At 39.5% G+C, this 19,365-nt stretch overlaps 1 protein-coding gene across 12 annotated transcripts in view; it reads left to right on the forward strand.

Moving 5' to 3' along the window:
- L3MBTL3 (L3MBTL histone methyl-lysine binding protein 3) overlaps nt 1–19,365 on the forward strand; it is a 179,108-nt gene that overhangs the window by 41,732 nt on the left and 118,011 nt on the right. For all 12 annotated transcript variants that reach the window (XR_010413760.1, XR_010413759.1, XM_064598093.1 and 9 more), the window contains 3 exons: nt 5,222–5,357; nt 7,238–7,329; nt 9,805–9,956. Coding sequence is in view for 10 of the 12 variants with exons in the window: in XM_064598093.1 (XP_064454163.1) it covers nt 5,222–5,357; nt 7,238–7,329; nt 9,805–9,956 (380 nt within the window). In the remaining 2 variants the exon portion in view is untranslated. The remainder of the gene's footprint in view (nt 1–5,221; nt 5,358–7,237; nt 7,330–9,804; nt 9,957–19,365) is intronic.

Here is a 19,365-nt window from a genome sequence, read left to right on the forward strand (position 1 = left end):
TCCCAAAGGGGCGCCTAGGTGGCTCAGTAGGTTGGGCATCCAATTTTTGAGCTCAGCTCAGGTCATGATCTCAGGGTCATGGGATCAAGCCTCGCATCACACTCAGTGTGGAGTTGGCTTGACATTCTCTCCCTCTGCCCATCCCCACACTCACGTGCCCTCTGTCTCGAAAACAAAATAAATAAAGTCTTTAAAAATTCCCCCCAAAAGAATAAGATGATCTCTTGTGTATTAGTTTTAGTTATCATAATATTCTTTCAGTGACTTAGTGAATTTGTAAGAAGCTTGGCTCCTGTGGAACACAGTAACATCTGATGGATGATGACAATTATGGTAAATAATGATGATATACAGTTACATAGAGAGGACCATGGGACAGATGCTGAGCTTAGTGCTTGCCATGTATTAGCTCATCTTAGTACCCTAAATAATTGAGGAAGCATTGTGAAGAAGCAGATTCAGTTAAGTGTAGCCTGCTTTTGAGAAGTTTAGCTGTAAAAAAGGGGATCTTTTTAAGGTGTGTGTGTTGTGTGTGTTCCAACTCCTCATTTTGAAGGAGATATATTTTAGTTTGTCTAGCTTTTTACTATAATAGTAATGTTTGCTCATCATGAAAACTTCAACTAGTATAAGAACATACATTAAAATAGGGACGCCTGGGTGTCTCAGTCGGTTGAGCGTTGCCTTCAGCTCAGGTCATGATCCCAGGGTCCTGGGATCGAGCCCCGTGTCAGGCTCCCTGCTCAGTGGGGAGTTTGCTTCTCCCTATCCCACTCCCCCTGCTTGTGTTCCCTCTCCCTCTCTCTCTCAAATAAATAAATAAAATAGTTTTTAAAAAAAGAATATACATTATAAGAAAAGTCCTCTATCACACTCCTTGCTTTTCCTTATTCCAGATCCCAGAGATAATGACCCTTATGCATTCACTGTGTTCCATCCAGATGTTTTCTCTACTTGTAAAAATACATATACGTATATTTTTCTCTTTTTTACATATAAATGGTATAATACATAATTTTTGGAGCTTGCTTTTATGACAGTGTATCTTATATTTTATATACATATTATTTTTAAGCGTTGGGTGGTGTTCCATTTTACTAATTTGCTGTAATTCATTTAATTTCTCTCATATTGATGAACAAATGAGTGGTCTTCACTTTCTCATCATTCTCATTATTACAAGCAGTGCCCTTGTGAGCGTGATTAAAATTTAAATTTTTGATGCATGCTGCTATTTCTTGCTCCAAAAAGGTTTGCCAGTTATTACATTCTTAACCAAGACCACGGGGGAATTTGTTTGCCTAAGCCTGAGAGATAGTCTTTATTTACTTTTCTTTTTCTTCCCTCCCCCTGCCCCCCCCCCTTTTTTTTTTTTTTTAATAATGGGAAGAGACTGGAGAATGAATTCTGAAAAAGCAGCTAGGGAGCAGCGGGTTGGAGGGCTCAGAGAGAGCAGATAATTGATAAGGAGGGGCTAGGGGAAGTTGAGATCCAGGGTATATGAGGAGACCCAGCCTTAGCCAGGAGCAGGAATCTCTTCTTGGGTTCTAGCAGGGTGGAGGTGGAGGGGGTGGGTGTGCACAGGCATGGGCAGGTTTGCTAGTTTGGAGTCACATGTTCAAGACAGCTTCTTTACCACAGAAGGTGAATCACTGAGAGTGACGATGGAGGTCGTGGGCATGGTAGCTGAAGGAGAGGGGGGAGGGTTTGAAAAGGCTGTTGTGAAGAATGGGAGTGGGAACCGGACATGGCTATCTAGAAGGATTGCTACACAGAGGGAGAGTCCACTCTACAGGTGCATTTGGTTCTCATTTGTGGAAGTTGATCCTATAAATAGCAAACCCTGGACCACTACTTCAGGAGAAGTACAGGGTTAGGTTCCTGTGAGCTTTTGGTCACAACATTTCTGTCACCTGATCAATATTTAACCTTGTTTATGTGCATTTCTGTTCCATGACATCTTATTTAATATCGCCTGTTGATTCTTTAACACGGAACTCCTGGTCAACAGCACTATAACTTATGCCTGCTGAAGCTTATCTAACACATGTCTTCTCTATGAGGCCCATGACAACCTTCTTGCACTTAGGGACACTAGCCAGTCCTTCAGCACTGTGCTTGGGGGCCATTTTAAATAGCAAAATCGCCAACAGAAAGCACAAATGTGAAAAATGTAGCAGTAAACTGACTATGCAAAGGGCGTTTGGCTTACAGAATGAGATGGAAAACAAGGCAGAGAGCGCATTGCTTTCTTCGACTTCACCTCGGAACTTGCACAAGAGGCAGCTCACATTTTTCACCACTCTGTATGTGCATCTGTTCCCAAACACCACGAGTACCCTTTTTGGATTACAAGTAAATTTTATCACGTAGGTGAATTTGCAAACAGGAAATTGTGAATAATTTTTTTTTTCCCCCTCAGCAATAGTCTCTAGACCACGTATAGGTGCAGACTAGGTGGATCGAGGGGGTAATGGAATTTTGTCAGGCATGTGTTTTAGGAAGGACATGAGGCCAACAATTAAAAAATGTTGGCAAGAAAATGTTCTCAGTGATTGCTAGGGAAGGAAGGCTCAGGGTGAGGGCAGATGCTAGGGAAAAAGAAGGATCAACTTCTGGGAGGTACTAGACATTTCAATGAGATTGAGGAAGAAGTGTGTATAGGGAGGAATCAGGTTAGCAAACTGAATAGGAGGATGCCTTCATAGCACTAGATGTTTTAATTTAGTAGTTGAGAGGCAGTTTAGTTCCTCATGGGACAAGATTCAGGAGAGTAACTGAAGTGGAGAAGAAATGCAGGGAGCAAGGAGCCAGGGTCCTTTGACAGAATGAGTCATCTGTGCGCACGAGGGAATTACTCAGGAGAGAGAAAGGAAGAAAGGAAGCCAGAGCTTAGTGTCTGATGAGTGAGAAAGGATGTTTGGGAGGGTGGTATGTGGGATGATAAGGACGAGTTGGTGATGCAGCCACATGACACGGGACTCACAGGAGCAGGGGCCTAGGCAGTAACCTCTCCTGAGCCTCAGAGGGATAGAAAGTGGGAGAAGGAGCAGTCTCCACTTGAGGGAAGGCTTGAGAGGGGTGCATTACATATGCCTTTGGACAAGGAGTTTGATGATGTCGGAGATTGTTTACCAAAGCAGAGGGTTCCAGAGAGCATGAGACACAGTGGAGATTGTGGGGCCAGGAGGAGGCGGGGAGGTTGACTCAGGAGGTGAAGCTCAGAGCAGTATGACCCCAGGGGACTAGAGGGAGAAGTCACAAAAGGGGCTTGTTTCTCAGGCATTGACCAGAGACAGTGGAGTGTGAGGCAGAGTAGGCTTGCCTGGCTCTGAGACTGAGGAGAGAAGCAGCCACTGAGCTCCCTCTGGGTGTGGGGTTGATATAGGGCGGGGGGCAGAGACGTACTTTGCAGGAACCCCCCATCTTGGCTCTGCGAGGGACTCTAGTCTCTCTGGAGGGAGTCAGCTCAGTTGCAAATCTGATATATGTAACATATCAAGACATTCTAATTGAAAAAATATTCATATAGAAGATGAAATATAAAAAGCCCATCCTTCCCTTTTGGCCTCTGCGTTCTCATTCCCACTTCTCAGAATAAATCATTGTCAGGGCACCTGGACCCAGGCTCAGTCGTTACGTGTCTGCCTTCAGCTCAGGTCATGATCCTGAGGCCCTGGGATCGAGCCCCGCATCGGGCTTCCTGCTCAGCAATGAAGCCTGCTTCTCCCTCTCCCACTCCCCCTGCTTGTGTTCCCTCTCTCGCTGTGTCTCTCTCTGTCAAATAAATAAATAAAATCTTTAAAAAAAAAAAAACGAAAGAAATCGTCCATATTTTGGCATATATTCTCAGAGCTTTTTTTACTGTGAATTTACATTTATATGTGCATGTGTAAGTATGTACATAAATGTGTATAAATACATATACTTATGTGTATATATGTATACAGACTATCACATATGTGCACACACATAAAAATACACATGAATTCATGTATATATAATTTTTCTCATGCACTGACTCATCCTGTACGGTTTGTTTTGCCACTTGGATTTTAATAGTGTGGCAGTAAATAGACAGCTCCCTTATTATTCGGGGATTGTTAATTGCCCTGGCGCTGTGCTCTAGTCTCAGGCTTCTGGTTTGGAGTGTTCAGAGGTCTGGGGTGTTGTGTGGTTCCACATCTGCAGTGCTAGTGGCAAGGAGACTGAGAGGCTGAACTTCTCTCTAAGAGCCCAAGGCAGAGAGTGACCCAGCTGAGACCTCCTAGACCCATGTGACCTTTTAACTCAGAACTTCCCCAGGAGGAACCGTTCAGACAGATGCATGGCCTCAGCATCCAGCATGCATTACATAAAGTGAGTTCTTATTGGCATTCCAGGGAACCTGTCTCATCTAAGTAGGAATTGACGAAGGCCTTTCTTTCTCCCAACCCAGCTACGGGTAGAGAGGAGAAGCCATTGACTTCTCTCTATGTACCAGCCTTGATCTGGCCAAATGTCACTGTCTGCAGAGCTCTGTAAAGGCTAAGGGCCAGCATTTAGGCAGTGGACAGCACGGCGTCAACCCTGGGACTCTGCAGGGGCTGCGTACCCTGTGTGGGGCCGGCTCCTTCCCTGCCGGCCCTCCTTGGTGATACGTGCTGGTACAAAATAAAGAATGCAGAGAGGACATGTATATGTAGGAAAATCATTCTTCCCCCAGTATCTGTGTGCTCCTAATATAACTAGGAAGAATGCCAAAGCACCGCAGCTCAGCTCTTCCCAATGAATCGCCTTTGCCTTTAGATTTTTGTCATTTTGTTCACTTGCTTTTGTTGCTGTTAATGAGGGTGCTTTGATTAACATAGGCTATTTACACTTGATGTCCATGGTTTTTTTTGGTTTTTTGTTTTTAAAAGATTTTATTCATTTATTTGACAGAGAGAGAGAGAGAACAAGTAGGCAGAGAGGCAGGCAGAGGGAGAGGGAGAAGCAGGCTTCCCGCTGAGCAGGGAGCCCGATGCGGGGCTCGATCCCAGGACCCCGGGATCATGACCTGAGCCGAAGGCAGCGGCTTAACCGACTGAGCCACCCAGGTGCTCCGATGTCCATGTTTATTCTTGCACTGAAATCAATAGATTTTGTTTTATTTTGTAAGTAAGTTTTGTACATAGATATTCTGGGTATTTTGGATTTCTTTTTGTTTTTTTAGTCAGTCATCATGCTTTACCTATTTCAGGTTTGTGGATACCGGATAAAATTGCACTTTGATGGATATTCTGATTGCTATGACTTCTGGGTAAATGCAGATGCTCTGGATATTCACCCAGTGGGGTGGTGTGAGAAAACTGGCCATAAACTCCATCCTCCGAAAGGTATTGTCACTTTTCTGTTTCATATTTTAAATTCTGTAAAAGCTTCTTTCCTTACATGGTGATTTGGAATTTTTAAGAATTCAGACTTTATAATGATTCAGATAGGCCCAAATTCAAGCTTATTGTTTATGAAGAAAAATTCATTCATTAAAGTGAAAGAAATGTAAAAAGTAGAATCCTATTTAAGAGAATAAACTATGTCCATGTACTTCTTTGTATATAAAATAATATTTGATTGATACTTAATTTTGAATACAAATTTTAGTTACAGATTTCTTTCATACACACACCCATGCGCCGCCCCCCCCACCCCCCCACACACCTGACTCTTGAACAACACAGGGGTTAGGGGCGCTATCTCCCAGCACAGTTGAAAATCCACATGTAACTTTTGACTCGGTAAAAACTTAATTACTAATAGCCTACTGTTGACCAGAAGCTTTACTCTTAATATAAATAGTCAGTTAACACATGTTTTGTATGTTACATAGATTATATACTATATTCTTACAATAAAATAAGCTAGAGAAAAGGAAACATTATTAAGAAAATCATAAGGAAGAGAAGATATGAATAAGTGGACCTGTACTGTGCAAATCCATATTGTTCATATGGATAAATACATATATCCTTGAAAAAACACATTGGAAAATTTAGTTCTAACCTACTTAAATGACTAAGTTTACTTACTGATATTTCATTATATAGAGAATCTCAAGAAATTATGCATTGAATTCTTGAATCTTAATATTTAGAAGATTGGAAAGGAGAATATAGCATTAAAAGCTGGTTTAGATGGGGGTTGAATTAATAGCAATTACTTTTTTATTCTTGAGTTCTTTATAGGACAGTCTGGCAGTCATTCTGCCTGTTTCATTTTTACATAAAGATCCAAGAATAACAACCGTCCTGTTCAGTCCATCCCTAATGTATTTAACAATATCTTATTTCTTTCCTTTTCACCTGTTACGTTCAGTATTGTTTACTTGATGTCAAAGGTCCAGGTGACTAGTGTGATATATTTGGCCTGTCTCAGGACTCTCATTTTTTCATGCACTAGCCACCCTTTGGTTTTAAGTGAAAAATTAATGGCAGAATGGTATTTTCAGATGGCTGAAGGATTAAACAAAAACACAGAGAAAAAAATGAAGGTGAAAAAGAAAATGTGCATGCCTTTATATAAATTGACCTCCTATATGTGGCAAATTATTAGCTGTACTTTTAATGCTGCCTTTTGGACTTCAATGGAAGTAGAAGAGAGAACATGAGCAGATAAAATAAAATACTCAATTTCCTTTTTAAAGGAAATGTTGGCTTCAGCAACATTATATGTGAAATTGTGAGCATTAAGGCAAGGACATTTCCATTATTGTAATTTGCCAACATGCTTACTTCATAAATCTTGAATTGTCATTCTGGTGGTGATAGGCTAAAAAGATTTTTCTGTTTTATTACTATTTTCTCCAGTTTCCCACTTGTTCCTACAAGTGAGTTTCTCAAAATAGAACAGGGGAGGAGAAAATAAAGATTTTGACTCCTCCGGCTTACTCCTCTACTGCTGAGCAGTTCCACCTAAATATTGGTAGAAATGGCCTGGTAATAAGACGCAGACCTGAGTATAATATGTATTTGCTTCCTTTTACCTTTTCTTTATATCCGTTATCATTCATTTGGAATTGAAAAAAACTAATATGATTTGTTGGAAATTAACACAGCCTGTGTAAGAAAATCTATAGTTACGAATTATGAGTTAAATTTTGTCTTTTTAAAAAATCAGTTGTTTGATTTCAACATGTTGGAAGTATAGCTAAAAGTGGGAACGGAAAATTAAGTGTGAAGTATTTTGACACTTTACTAAGTCCAATATGTGCTTATCCAAGGTTATAAAGAAGAAGAATTTAATTGGCAGACCTATCTTAAGACATGCAAAGCTCAAGCTGCTCCCAAGTCATTATTTGAAAATCAGAATATAGTAAGTACATCCAAAATACTTTTCCTTTCAAGGGAAATGACTTGTGAGTGTTTCGTAGGTTAAAAGTGATACCAAGAGACTATAGTAAATTTTATTGCTTTGGTAAATAGAGTACTCTTAATTAAATTTTAAAATTTGCTTAAACTCATCATGAATAAATATTTCATAGGCAAATCATGGTTATTGTGTTTTATTTAAGGGTAGAAGGCAACATAGTATGAAACCCTGGTGTAATTTACGGTAAAAGTACATTTAAAAAATTGAAATTGAGCAGGATATTTTATTGTTAGTGTCCCTTGCTTAGAGTGCTGTTCACATGGGATTCATGCAGTGAGATGAGTGTAGTCCTGTTTGTATTTGCATGCTAGGGACGATGATTTACCTTCACTCCGGTGTGTGGCTTTATTTTGCCTAATGACAGAAGCAAAGTCTGGATGTGTATGTATTTCCCGCTTTTTTGACCTGTGTTCCCACTTTCCGTGGCGTGTTCCCTGTTGCATCTCTGAAGAAGCCCAACATGTTACACTCTTCTTTCTTGTCCACATTCTGATCTAATTGGAATTAACAGAGAGCAAGCAGGTGGAAAGCCAAAATACCATCTCTATAACAGATAAGGGCTCAGTTGGAGTACATGCATGGCCTCTATCTGTTGAGGAATGAGCTTTGTGATTCTGAGACCTAGAATTACGATTTCCTGACCCTTCTGCCCCATCCCCCAAGCCCAGGAGCATTGGACCAGGGCAGACCTACACCCCTGCAGGGACAGGAGCAGATGGAAACTGCGTGCCCTGTAGGCCAACTTACTTTTAAGAGTATGACCACTTCCTTCTTCCAGAATCACCAGTCAGGTAACAGTGAGTGAGAAGGTAGAAAGAGACAATAATGTTTCAATAATGGGGTTCCCTCCAAATGGAAATGAATATTAGGAGTGGGCAGAAACTTTCTCACCCATTCCAAATACCGTCCATTTGGGAAATGATTTTAACCAGTTGTTTTGAGCATTGGTCTGATGACTAAAAGAGTCTCTGATCAAATTGAGCATAAGCCAGGTCGAATTAGAGAACTCAAGAGGGTGTGTGTGTGTGTGTGTTTAGGTAACTAATAGAACTAATGAGCCAGATCATTATTTTAAAATCCCTTAATTGAGAGGAGAGCTTAATTACTGAAATGTAAATACTGTGTTGTCAGTAGGTATTCTCTGTCAAGACAAGGGAGGAAGGTCAGTTAGGTGGAAAATTCAGCAGCCTGCTCCAAGATTCCTCCTAATCCCTGTCTGTTCTCTGAGGATGCATTCAGTCAGGGATTTGATTAATTGCCTTGAACCATCATCTTAAATTCTGTGCATTGCTAGCACACAACTTAATCTTGGGCTATGAGTTTGATATCCAAGAAGAAAGTAATTTTTCCATTTCTAGATTCTTCTACCTCAGAATATTCAAATATTTGTGGTCAGAACCCTGGTAAATAATTTCAGGACTTAAATGTATCATCAAGGTGTCTGTGTGGCATTAATGCCTACTCCTTCTATTCATATAAGACATCTGCTAACGTTTTCAGATATGTGGCTGTCTACATTTTTGTGATGATAGCTGTATAATTATAGTAAAATGGGAGATAACACTTGTTTTGCTTAAAGTAATTAGAATAGTATCTGTATACTTAAGTCTGGGCAGAGGATTTTTTTTTTTAGAAGGACAGAAATGACTTGTGTGTTATGATTGGCATTAGTAATATCCCAGTACACTTCTCCGAGTTAGGATAGTTTTCCTCACACAAGATCCTAAGGAATGTTTACATTTTACTGCACCTCAAGCACTAAATCTTACTGAGCTATTATTGTCTTAGTTCCATGTCCCAGATGGCTGGTCATTTGGTTTTCCTTATATTACAAACTATTTTGAGTGGCTATATATGTTCAGCCAGTTCTTTTGGTGCTTTTGTGAATAATATCTATAGTGTTAGGTAAAAGTTGTAATAATTTACAGCCTTTCATGTCTGAAGATGACCTAGTTTCAGTAGAGTACTCTTTAGAGAGATCTTTTCAAAAATGGGAGTGAACTTGCACGGACTCATACACATTTTTAACTTGATTGAGTGCATATTTTGTGTGAAATAATTTTCATTGTTAAGTCTGTAGTCAAGGACAAGAAAAGCAAAAAGTGAACTATATGGTGAATTAAACTCGCCCAACTGGTAACTGCAGTGCCAAAACACATATTGAAATGAACTAAACTCTGTGAGGTTATGGGTGGTTTAGTCTTGATATCCAGATAGTTGACTTGGGTGTACCAACAGGACATTGTTTTCTCACTGCTGCTCATTGGAAAGCGACCCTGCTCTAAAACTAGTACATGCTCTTTAAGTAACGTGAATGCAGCTGACGGATGCCGGGTCTTTGGGTGGGAGGTGTAGAGAGGGTCCAGATCTCGCTGTTAAGTGTGTGCTTATCTCTAATTAAATCTGTGTGTTTCGTAGACAGTGATCCCGTCAGGCTTTCGAGTTGGAATGAAGCTTGAAGCTGTAGACAAAAAGAATCCTGCGTTCATCTGTGTTGCTACGGTAACAGATATGGTGGACAATCGTTTCCTGGTACATTTTGACAACTGGGATGAGAGCTATGACTATTGGTGAGACCTTTTCCGTTGCTGTGTGCTTTCTGTAATGGGTGTATTCAAGTCCACCAGGTGTACATGGTTTGAAAACAATAATAATGCCAAGCTCGTGACAAAAAATAACAGTGCCTTGTCCCACTCCTTCCCATTTCAGATTTTTGACTTTTCACCTGTTTCATATGGCACATATTTCTAAATAGTATCCTTTAATTTGACTTTATGTCTTGTATTTTAACTCACTTCCTGCTGTGGAAGTGCGGTTTACCTCCTGCCCAACACATGTTCACGTGGGAGTGCACAGAGATGCATACTTCCCCCCTCATCGTGGGTATCCATTTTCTCAGAAAATATTTTAATTCTCCTTCATATTTTTATTCCCAGTAGCTAATTGAACCATTTTTAATTGCCAGATATAAATAAATTAGTTGAGGAATATTGTTTTTAATCCTTAGAGTTTTGGGACAAACTGCATAAAGTAGTGGGAGCAAAATATTATAAAATTATATAACTATATACAATAAAGCCATCATATTTTGATTAAGGAGTTGAAATAATGATTTCCATACCTAATTCATGTTTATTGATCATTACAATTCAGTTTCCTGGTGAAAGGCATTTCTGAAGTATTTAATTCCTTCCTAGAACACTGGCAGTGAGAACATTTTAGAGCAGTGACACGTATCTTTATAAAATATGGCTAGTGTTACAGTATCAATTGAATAATAATTTATATAGGTGTTGCTACATTTTGGGGAAGCTTGTTTCCTGACCTTACCTTTTAGTATGCCTATATTTAAAAATTCAGCAGAGTCATCAATAATTTCCATTACTCCTCAAATTAAATTCTTAGACACTCACCAGTTTTACTTATATTGTTTTAAAAAGGAGAGGCATTGAAAGCCATTTGCTATTCATATTTTTTAAATGCTTTCTATTATACATTACATGTGCTTTTTACAGAATTTTTTTAAGGGTAGACAAGCAGTTCCATGATTATACCACACAGAGTCAAGTACTTCTGAATATTTTGGTGTGTTTTTCCCCAGCTTTTTTCTGCAAAGCATAATTTTCCCCATAGCATGTCTTTTCATTCAGTTTGCAATAAAAATTTTTATTGAAATATAGACCATTTCAAGCATGTACAAAAGCAGAATAAGAGAGACCTGCCTGTAGCCGTTATGCAGCATCAGTAATTATCAACTTAAAATTCACTCTTGTTTTCTCTGTATTCCTTCTCCTAAAATCCCCACTCCAGGATTATTTTGAAGCAAATTCCAGATAGCATAGCATTTCATCTGTATATATTTCAGTATGTATCTTTTAAACATAGGGATTCTTTTTCTTCAAATTCATAATGTTATAAATGCCGTAACGTTATTAACATACTTAAACATTCTTCCCAGTTGTCTTAGTTTTGGTTTTTTGTGTTTTGTTTTGTTTTTTGGTTTTTTTTAGATTTGATGGTTTTAAATCCAAATGAGGTGTACACTTTGTGATTGTTTTGATGTTTCTCTTCATCTCTTAATTTATAGATTCCTATTCCTCTTTTTCTACGCCTTGTAACTTTTACTGAAGAAACCAGAGTGTTTGTCCTGTTGAGTCTTCCACAGTCTGGATTTGCTGATTGAATTCTCATATTGCTTACCATGTTCATCTGTTCCTCATATTTCTTACTAATTGGTGGTTTTTGTTTCATTCAAAATTATCTGTACCTAACTTGAGTGAGGGAATCGATGAGAAAACATTTAAATTTAGTAACACTGTAAATCTGTTCTGAGATTGAACGTGTTTCTCCCCTGCTGTGTTTGATGTGCTATAATGATGACAGTACCAGAGTGATGACCAGATCCCTTAATAAAGTGATACTTTAGGGGCGCCTGACTGGCTCAGTCAGAAGAGCTTGTGACTCTTGATCTTAGGGTCATGAGTTCGAGCCCCATGTTGGGTGTAGAGATTATTTAAATAAATATTTTAAAAAATAAGTGAGGGGCGCCTGGGTGGCTCAGTTGTTAAGCGTCTGCCTTTGGCTCGGGTCATGATCCCGGGGTCCTGGGATCAAGCCCTGCATCAGGCTCCCTGCTCCACGGGAAGCCTGCTTCTCCCTCTCCCTCTGTCCCTGCTTGTGTTCCCTCTCTCGCTGTGTCTCTCTCGGTCAAATAAATAAATAAAATCTTTAAAAAAGTTAAAAATAAATAAATAAGTGATACTTTAAAGCAATTACTAGAATCTGCTAGAATGTGAGTGCTTTTATTTTTAAAGTTCTGATTCATTTAGGGAGATTTTTATTTTTTAGCTTTTGTCTGATTTAAACAAAATGGGTAAATGTTTGTTATTTTTGTGGTCTTAGATGTATTAGAGAGTTTGAAAAGTATAAGTTGTTTATTTGACATAAGATACATTTCCTTTAAAAACATTTTTCTGGAAAAAAGTAATGAAAAGCCTAGAAGACTTTGTCACATTCATTTTTCTTTGATGCCAAATGCCTAGGGAATAGGAAAGATATTGGGTTCTTTTAAAAAAAATGATCTCTTTTAACACTGATTTTTGTACTTTTATGAGCACAAACTAATTATTTTTAGGACAGAATGTACTTTGAGGATTTACTTACACTTTTAACTATTGACATGAAATCATATTTTGTTAATTGTCAGAAAAAGTACAGTGTGTTCTCTTTCTCAATATGTAATTATGGCACATTGAAAATTGCTTAAATGCATTGGAATTTCTCCAGCATTATTTAGTATTATGTTCTTTGATCTTTGAATTTTGGAATGGTTTTTATCTGCATAAATTACTTGTTTAGGTATGCAATTGAGGTTACAAATTGGATTGCTTTCCCAATTTAAAATAGTTTGGAAATGAGATTTTTTTTTCCCTTTGAATTGGATAGTGATCTTACCTCTTTTTTTACCTTAGTGGGAATTGGAAAACGTGTATAGTTGACCCTCGTACAGTGTGGCAGGGTAGGGGCCCTCACTCCCAGCGCAGTCACAAATTTGTTTTGACTCTCCAAAAACTTAATAGCCTGCTGTTGACCGGAAGCCTTACCGATCATATAACCAGTTGATGAACTTGTATTTTGTATGTTATTGAGTGTTATATACTGTATTCTTTTTTTTTTTTAAAGATTTTATTTATTTATTTGAGACAGAGAGAATGAGAGAGACAGAGAGCACATGAGAGGGGGGAGGGTCAGAGGAAGAAGCAGGCTCCCTGCTGAGCAGGGAGCCCGATGCAGGACTCGATCCAGGGACTCCAGGATCATGACCTGAGCCGAAGGCAGTCGCTTCACCAACTGAGCCACCCAGACGCCCTATATACTGTATTCTTACAATAAAGTAAGCTAGAGAAAAGAAAATATTATTAAGAAAATCGTAAGGAAGAGAAAACACATTTATAGTACTGTATGTATTGGAAAAAATCCACATAGAAGTGGACTCATGCAGTTCAAACACGTATTGTTCAAGGGGTCAACTGTATAAAATCTGTGTACATTTGTAGTAGTACAAATGCAGTGAAACATTTCTTCCTTCCAAAGAGGAAAACTGAAAATTTATGCAGAGTTGAAGTAGTTTTTCATGAAAGGAAAATAGTATATGTTAGAATAAATTTTGCTTTACCTCTGGGTTTCCATGTGCTTTTATTATACTGGTAATTGCTAGCTGCTTAAATCTATCCCCTTGACAGTCATTAGATTTATTAATAATCCTAAGTAACTCCGAATAGTAGAACTAGAAAGGACTTGAAAGAAAGCTGGGGAGGAACACCATCCAGGCGAGGATGCCGCTGTCTTCCCAAAGCAGTGTGCCGCCTCTCCTCCCGTCTTCCGCCGCCTGAAAACTGGGCTCCGCAGCGGAGCACTGATGTGAAGGAGCATCCCTTCCCTTCCCCCAGGCGCTGGCCAGGAACCTTCTTTTTAGAAATTTTATTTTCATGTGATCTCATCGTATGGGAACCAGGAAGGCATGGCAGGACTTAGCTGATTGTTGAGTAGAAAAGCTGTCGCATTGAGGTTGTGGCTTCAGCTGTCCCTGAATTTCGGTCTGGTCTCCCAGGTGAGGCAGGGCAAAAAAATCAACAAGCAGATCTATGAAAAAGAGAAGCATTGAGTTAGTGAATTAGAACAAACAGGAGGCTAGGGCCTTTATCTCCAAACTTTGTTGTTGCTCTTTGTTTTTTGTGGTTTTGTTTTGTTTTGTTTTGAGATGGAGTTCTTTTACATTTATAAATTGAGAATAATAGTAATATTATGTTTGTCCCCAAAGTAATGTTGAAAAGTTTGCAGCATGTTGTCAGTTTCCGAGAGGAGTGTCAAAGTTAATAGGTTTGTCATCATTTGAGAAGCATGGGTTGATGGTGGTCATGAGTTACAGAGATGAAAGGAACCTAGGAAGCTTGCAGTTCTGCCCTGGGGGGCTCAGGGTCTGGGGAGGGACAGAAACTACAGACTCCACTGTCTAGGCTGCAGGGTAGGTGGTTTATGCTTAGTAGAACCAGCCACTTGCGGTCTAAGGTGGCCGGTGGAGGGAAGGACTGACTGACTGAATGGAGGGTTCTTGGGGAAGGCTTCCTGGAGGCTGTGGGATTTGAGCTGGACCATGAAGGAGGATAGGAATCAGTACTTGGATGTTGGGATGGAATATTCCTGGCCAAGGAAAGCGTTTGCTCATATTTAGGCCCAGGGGGGCAAACAAAGCTGTGTTTGGGGACTGGCAGCCCATCCATTTAGTAAGTGACTGTACTCTTCCAAGCTTTAGTTGCCCCCTTTGCAAAAGGGATGTTACTACGTATCTCATAGGGTGTGGTGAGGATTAAAATAAAAGTTTTAGAAGCAGAAACTAGTTTGCAGAAGATTAAAGAGATACCTGTAAGGGACTTCAGGCAGAGAAGTTTGGCCCTGAGGGCGAAAGTGGATTATGGCGTGGGGAGGGTGGGGGGGTGCAATCAAAGGTCAGGGCAGGGTTCCCTGCACAGAGTTTTGAGCTTGGTTTTCAGGCTGCAGAAATGAGGCCACCATAAGGGAGATATCTGAGCCTGTGGTCCTGTCAGAAGAGCTAACCTGGGGGGGGAAATGAGCTCCCTTCCCTGTCAGCCCGAAGGAGATGAAGAAATGACGGGAAAATTTGAGACTAGCGTAATGACATGGCATCTCCTTCCTCTTTCCCAAGGAGTCACTGTGTTAGTGAAAAATCATGTTTTAAGTTTAAAGCAAATTAATGATATTGAAAACAGCTACTGTGGGGAATGGGATTGGAAATGAATTAGGGATGAAAAGAAGAACTACGTAACTCAGCCTGATGAGGTTTGGGGTTTAGTAGTGAAACACAGAGTTAACGGAGGCCCCTGTCAGAGTTCGTGCAGACCCGAGCCAGGAAAGCAAGGTGCTGGGAAATAAATCAAGTCATCATGCTCCGGATTCAGGGAGTGTCCTGTATTTCTTCAAAGAATCTGAACCATTATTGCTTGAAATGAAGACTTCAGAATTTTCCTTAAGTGAGCATCTTGAAATGTTCTTGTTTGACTCTTTGCCTAGATTTGCAGAGCCCAGCGTGTGTGCATTTTGTTGAGCTATTGGCTCTGACTTGATAAAACCAGGATCTCTTTCTTTTTACCTGGAAGGCTTGGTGAAATCACTTAACCTCTTCATGTTTCCATAAAATGAATATTTTAGCATCTACTCTCTTTATCCTTATATTACAAACACGAGTTTTCATGAGTGATTTCTTTGGTTTCTGACCTTTTCAAAGTCTACCAGTCTAGGTCTGATTAGATCTTAGCAGCCTTCATGAGTAATTTGCACTCACTTGTGAAATAGACTTTATTTTTTTAAATTAAGATTTATTTATTTATTTTAGAGAGAGAGAGCATGAGCGTGTGCTAACGAGGGCAGGGGAGGGGCAGAGGGAGAGAATCCCCCAAGCAGACTCCTCGCTGAGCGCAGAGCCCAACACGGGGCTCCATCTCATGACCCTGAGATCATGACCTGAACCGAAATCAAGAGTTGGACACTTAAACCACTGAGCCACCCAGGCGCCCCAGGAGTGAACTTAAAAAAATGTTTGACACAGAATTCTTTGATGATATATGTAAAAACCCAAAAGAAAGAAAGGGGGGTACAGTGATCAACAGTTTACAAACTTTTCACCATCAGTTATTCTTCTATAATTACATTTCTTTCTGGTTACATTTCTGCTTTTGAACACTAGATGGGACTAAGAGATGACTTGTTTTACAGTAGTAGCAGAAAAGATTTCACAATCTTCCAACTTCATTCTCAATAAAGTGTTGTTGGCTGATGGGCAGAGTATGGGTACAATAGATGGAAACAGAGCTCTTTCTGTTTTCTCTACTAGATGGCTTCCTGTTGATTTTAAAGGGTGACTTAGATCAATATTTAGGCAGCATTTACTTAAATAAGATTCGATTCTTACAGGAATGTGTGGCCAAGATACACCACAATATTTTCCTTAATTGCAGTTTATAGAGAAATGCAATAAAATCAAAAGAATTAGTAATGTCACTGTTCTTACTTTAATCGCCATGAGCCTGGCAGGTAATTATAAAAACTATTTGAAAGCTGTATTAGACTGGGAAGAAAAAAAGTAGACAACTATGGTGTATGTGTTCTTTTTATTATTTTTAATGAGCCCTATGTGAGTTAACGCCTTTCTCTAAAATAAAATAAGAATTTCTCTGAAATAGAGGCAATACATAATCAGTAATAATCCATAACCAGATGATTGTCTTGGAAAAGAGTAGAATAGCTGGAAATAGAGCTTTATAGTCTTGTTTATACAATTTATAACAGAATACTTTTATTTCATTTCATTTCCAGTATAGTTAACATACAGTGTTATATTAGTTTCAGGGTACAATATAGTGATTCAGCCATTACCCACATTACTCAGGGCTCAGCAAGATAAGTGTATCCCTAATCCCCTTCACCTGTTTCACCCATCCCCCCCATCCACCTCCCCTCTGGTAACCATAAGTTTGTGCTCTATAAGAGTCTGTTTTTTGGTTTGCCTCTTTTTTCCACCCCCTTTGTTTGTTTTTCTTAAATGCCACATATGAGTGAAATCATATGGTATTTTTCCTTCTCGGACTTACTTATTTTGCTTAGCATTACACTCTTTAGATCTATCCATATTATTGCAAATGGCAAAATTTAATTCTTTACGGCTGAATAATATTCCATTGTATGTATTTACCACATCTTTATCCATTCATCTATTGATGGACACTTGGGCTGCTTCCATAATTTGGCTATTGTAAATAATGCTGTGATAAACATAAGGGTGCATATATTCTTTTGAATTAGTGTTTTTGTATTCTTTGAGTAAATACCCAGTAGTGATTTACTGGATCATATGGTATTTCTGCTTTTAATTTTTTGAAGAACTTCCATACTGTTTTCCACAGTAGCTACACCAATTTGCATTCCCACAACAGGAGGTATTTTAAGGAATTGTATATTAAAATACCTTTTATGAAAATATATCATTGTAAGAAATGTACCAATTGTTGTATGAACTTAGCATTGACCTAGCAGTGTTTGTTTTCTTTTTACATTTCTAAAATAATGACATACACATATACACATAACCCTAATACATAGATTAAGAGAAATAATAGCGTGGGGAAGGATGGTAGGAGATAACAAGTGAATAAAAGAAGAGAAAGGAAGAAACCTTTAACTATAAATTTAAAGGTATTTTTCACTGAAATAAGTCTGAGAAAAATCAACATTAAATTGAGGCTATATCAACGCACCTTGTTACTGTTCAGGGCTACTAATTTGAAAGTTGGTTTGAAAAGAGGTGACTATATGTTGATCTCATTCACTTAGAGCATTTTTTTTAGAAAGTTCTTTGTTTTTCAGTAGTCATAAGCTTTTTTTATTCACCAGAAACTCTAGCCACTGTGTTACCTTCCTCGCTTTCTCTCTTTTAGTTTTCCATCCAGATGGCTGTGTTGAGATTTCCTGATCTTTTAGCATAGGCTCAACGGATCTGGTTAATAGAGCAAGACTGGGCTCCTTGGCATCCTTTAGACCAACATTTTCCAAACTGTGTTCTGCAAAACACTAGTGTTCTAATGGATTGCCCATTGAAGCGGTATTTTTTTTTTTTTAAAGATTTTATTTATTTATTTGAGAGAGAGAATGAGAGAGAGAGAGCATGAGAGGGGGGAGGGTCAGAGGGAGAAGCAGACTCCCTGCCAAGCAGGGAGCCCGATGCGGGACTCGATCCTGGGACTCCAGGATCATGACCTGAGCCGAAGGCAGTCGCTCAACCAACTGAGCCACCCAGGTGCCCCGAAGCGGTATTTTATAGTTAGATATTTTTAGGGAATGCTAGGTTAAATAATTTGAAACCTGTTTTTTTATAGTATAACTTCAGTCTTTAATATGCTAGCAATGCATTAAATATCTCAACCACTTGGCCCTTTAACTTTGAGAACACCGATAGGAAATTTTTTTTACAGATTTTAATTGTGATGTGTCTCTAGATGCCTATACATTTATTTTGTAATCCTGCTATAAGTACTCCTTGTAACTGTGGCCTCTACTGCCTTGTACTGTGTTTGCCTGGCAAAATCCCAACCCTGGTTGAGCTCACTTTGTGCTGACTTTATGCCTGCGCCCGAGTGGCTGAATGGAGCTAGAGAAGGGCGCAGCATGCTCACTCGCCTGACGTCACATTCACGACCGCTAATCTCAGGTGGCCTTCAGGCCTGCCCCATAGTCCTGCTCAACAGACTCCTGTCTGTTCTTCTGGACCACTAAATTCCACTCCATTTTTTCTCTTGAACCTCTCTCACTTCCTTCCCTACTCTCCTTCTCAACTGATAACCTCGTTTCCTGGTTAGTGAGAAAAAAGATGGTCAGCAGAGATGTGCGTCTTGTCTGGTGGGTATATTCCTGGTCTCTGCCCATAGACCGAACCCTGTCTGTGACACAAGTCCCACCTGGGTGGTGTGCCTGCCCCTGCCTTGGGGGCCCGCTCTCATGCCTGAGAGTCTGTTCCCTCCCACCAAGTCGTTTCTGTCTTCTCCATCAGTAGGTCATCCCTCTCTGTTAAATTATTCCTATCAGTATCCAAATAGGAGAAGGGTTTTGGGGGTTTTTTGATACCCCTCATAGACCTAGCACCTAGAACACTACCCTGATCATGGTAGTTGCTCGGCATGTATTTCTTGAATAAATGAAGTAATATTTCCCATCTTTTATAAAGAGTTTTATTTTAAAGCAATTCTAAACTTAAAAAATAGTACCGAGGAGGACACCTGGCTGGCTCAGTCAGTAGAGAGTGCGACTCCTGATCTCAGAGTTGTGACTTTGAGCCCCACGTTGAGAGATAGAGTTTACTTTAAAAAAAAAAAAAAAAGGTAGTACAGAGAATGTCCATGTATCCTCACCCAG

Source organism: Mirounga angustirostris, unplaced genomic scaffold (assembly GCF_029215605.1).
Source record: "Mirounga angustirostris isolate CCGP_5_RB_7025 unplaced genomic scaffold, mMirAng1.0.hap1 SCAF_8, whole genome shotgun sequence".
Lineage (NCBI taxonomy): Eukaryota > Metazoa > Chordata > Mammalia > Carnivora > Phocidae > Mirounga > Mirounga angustirostris.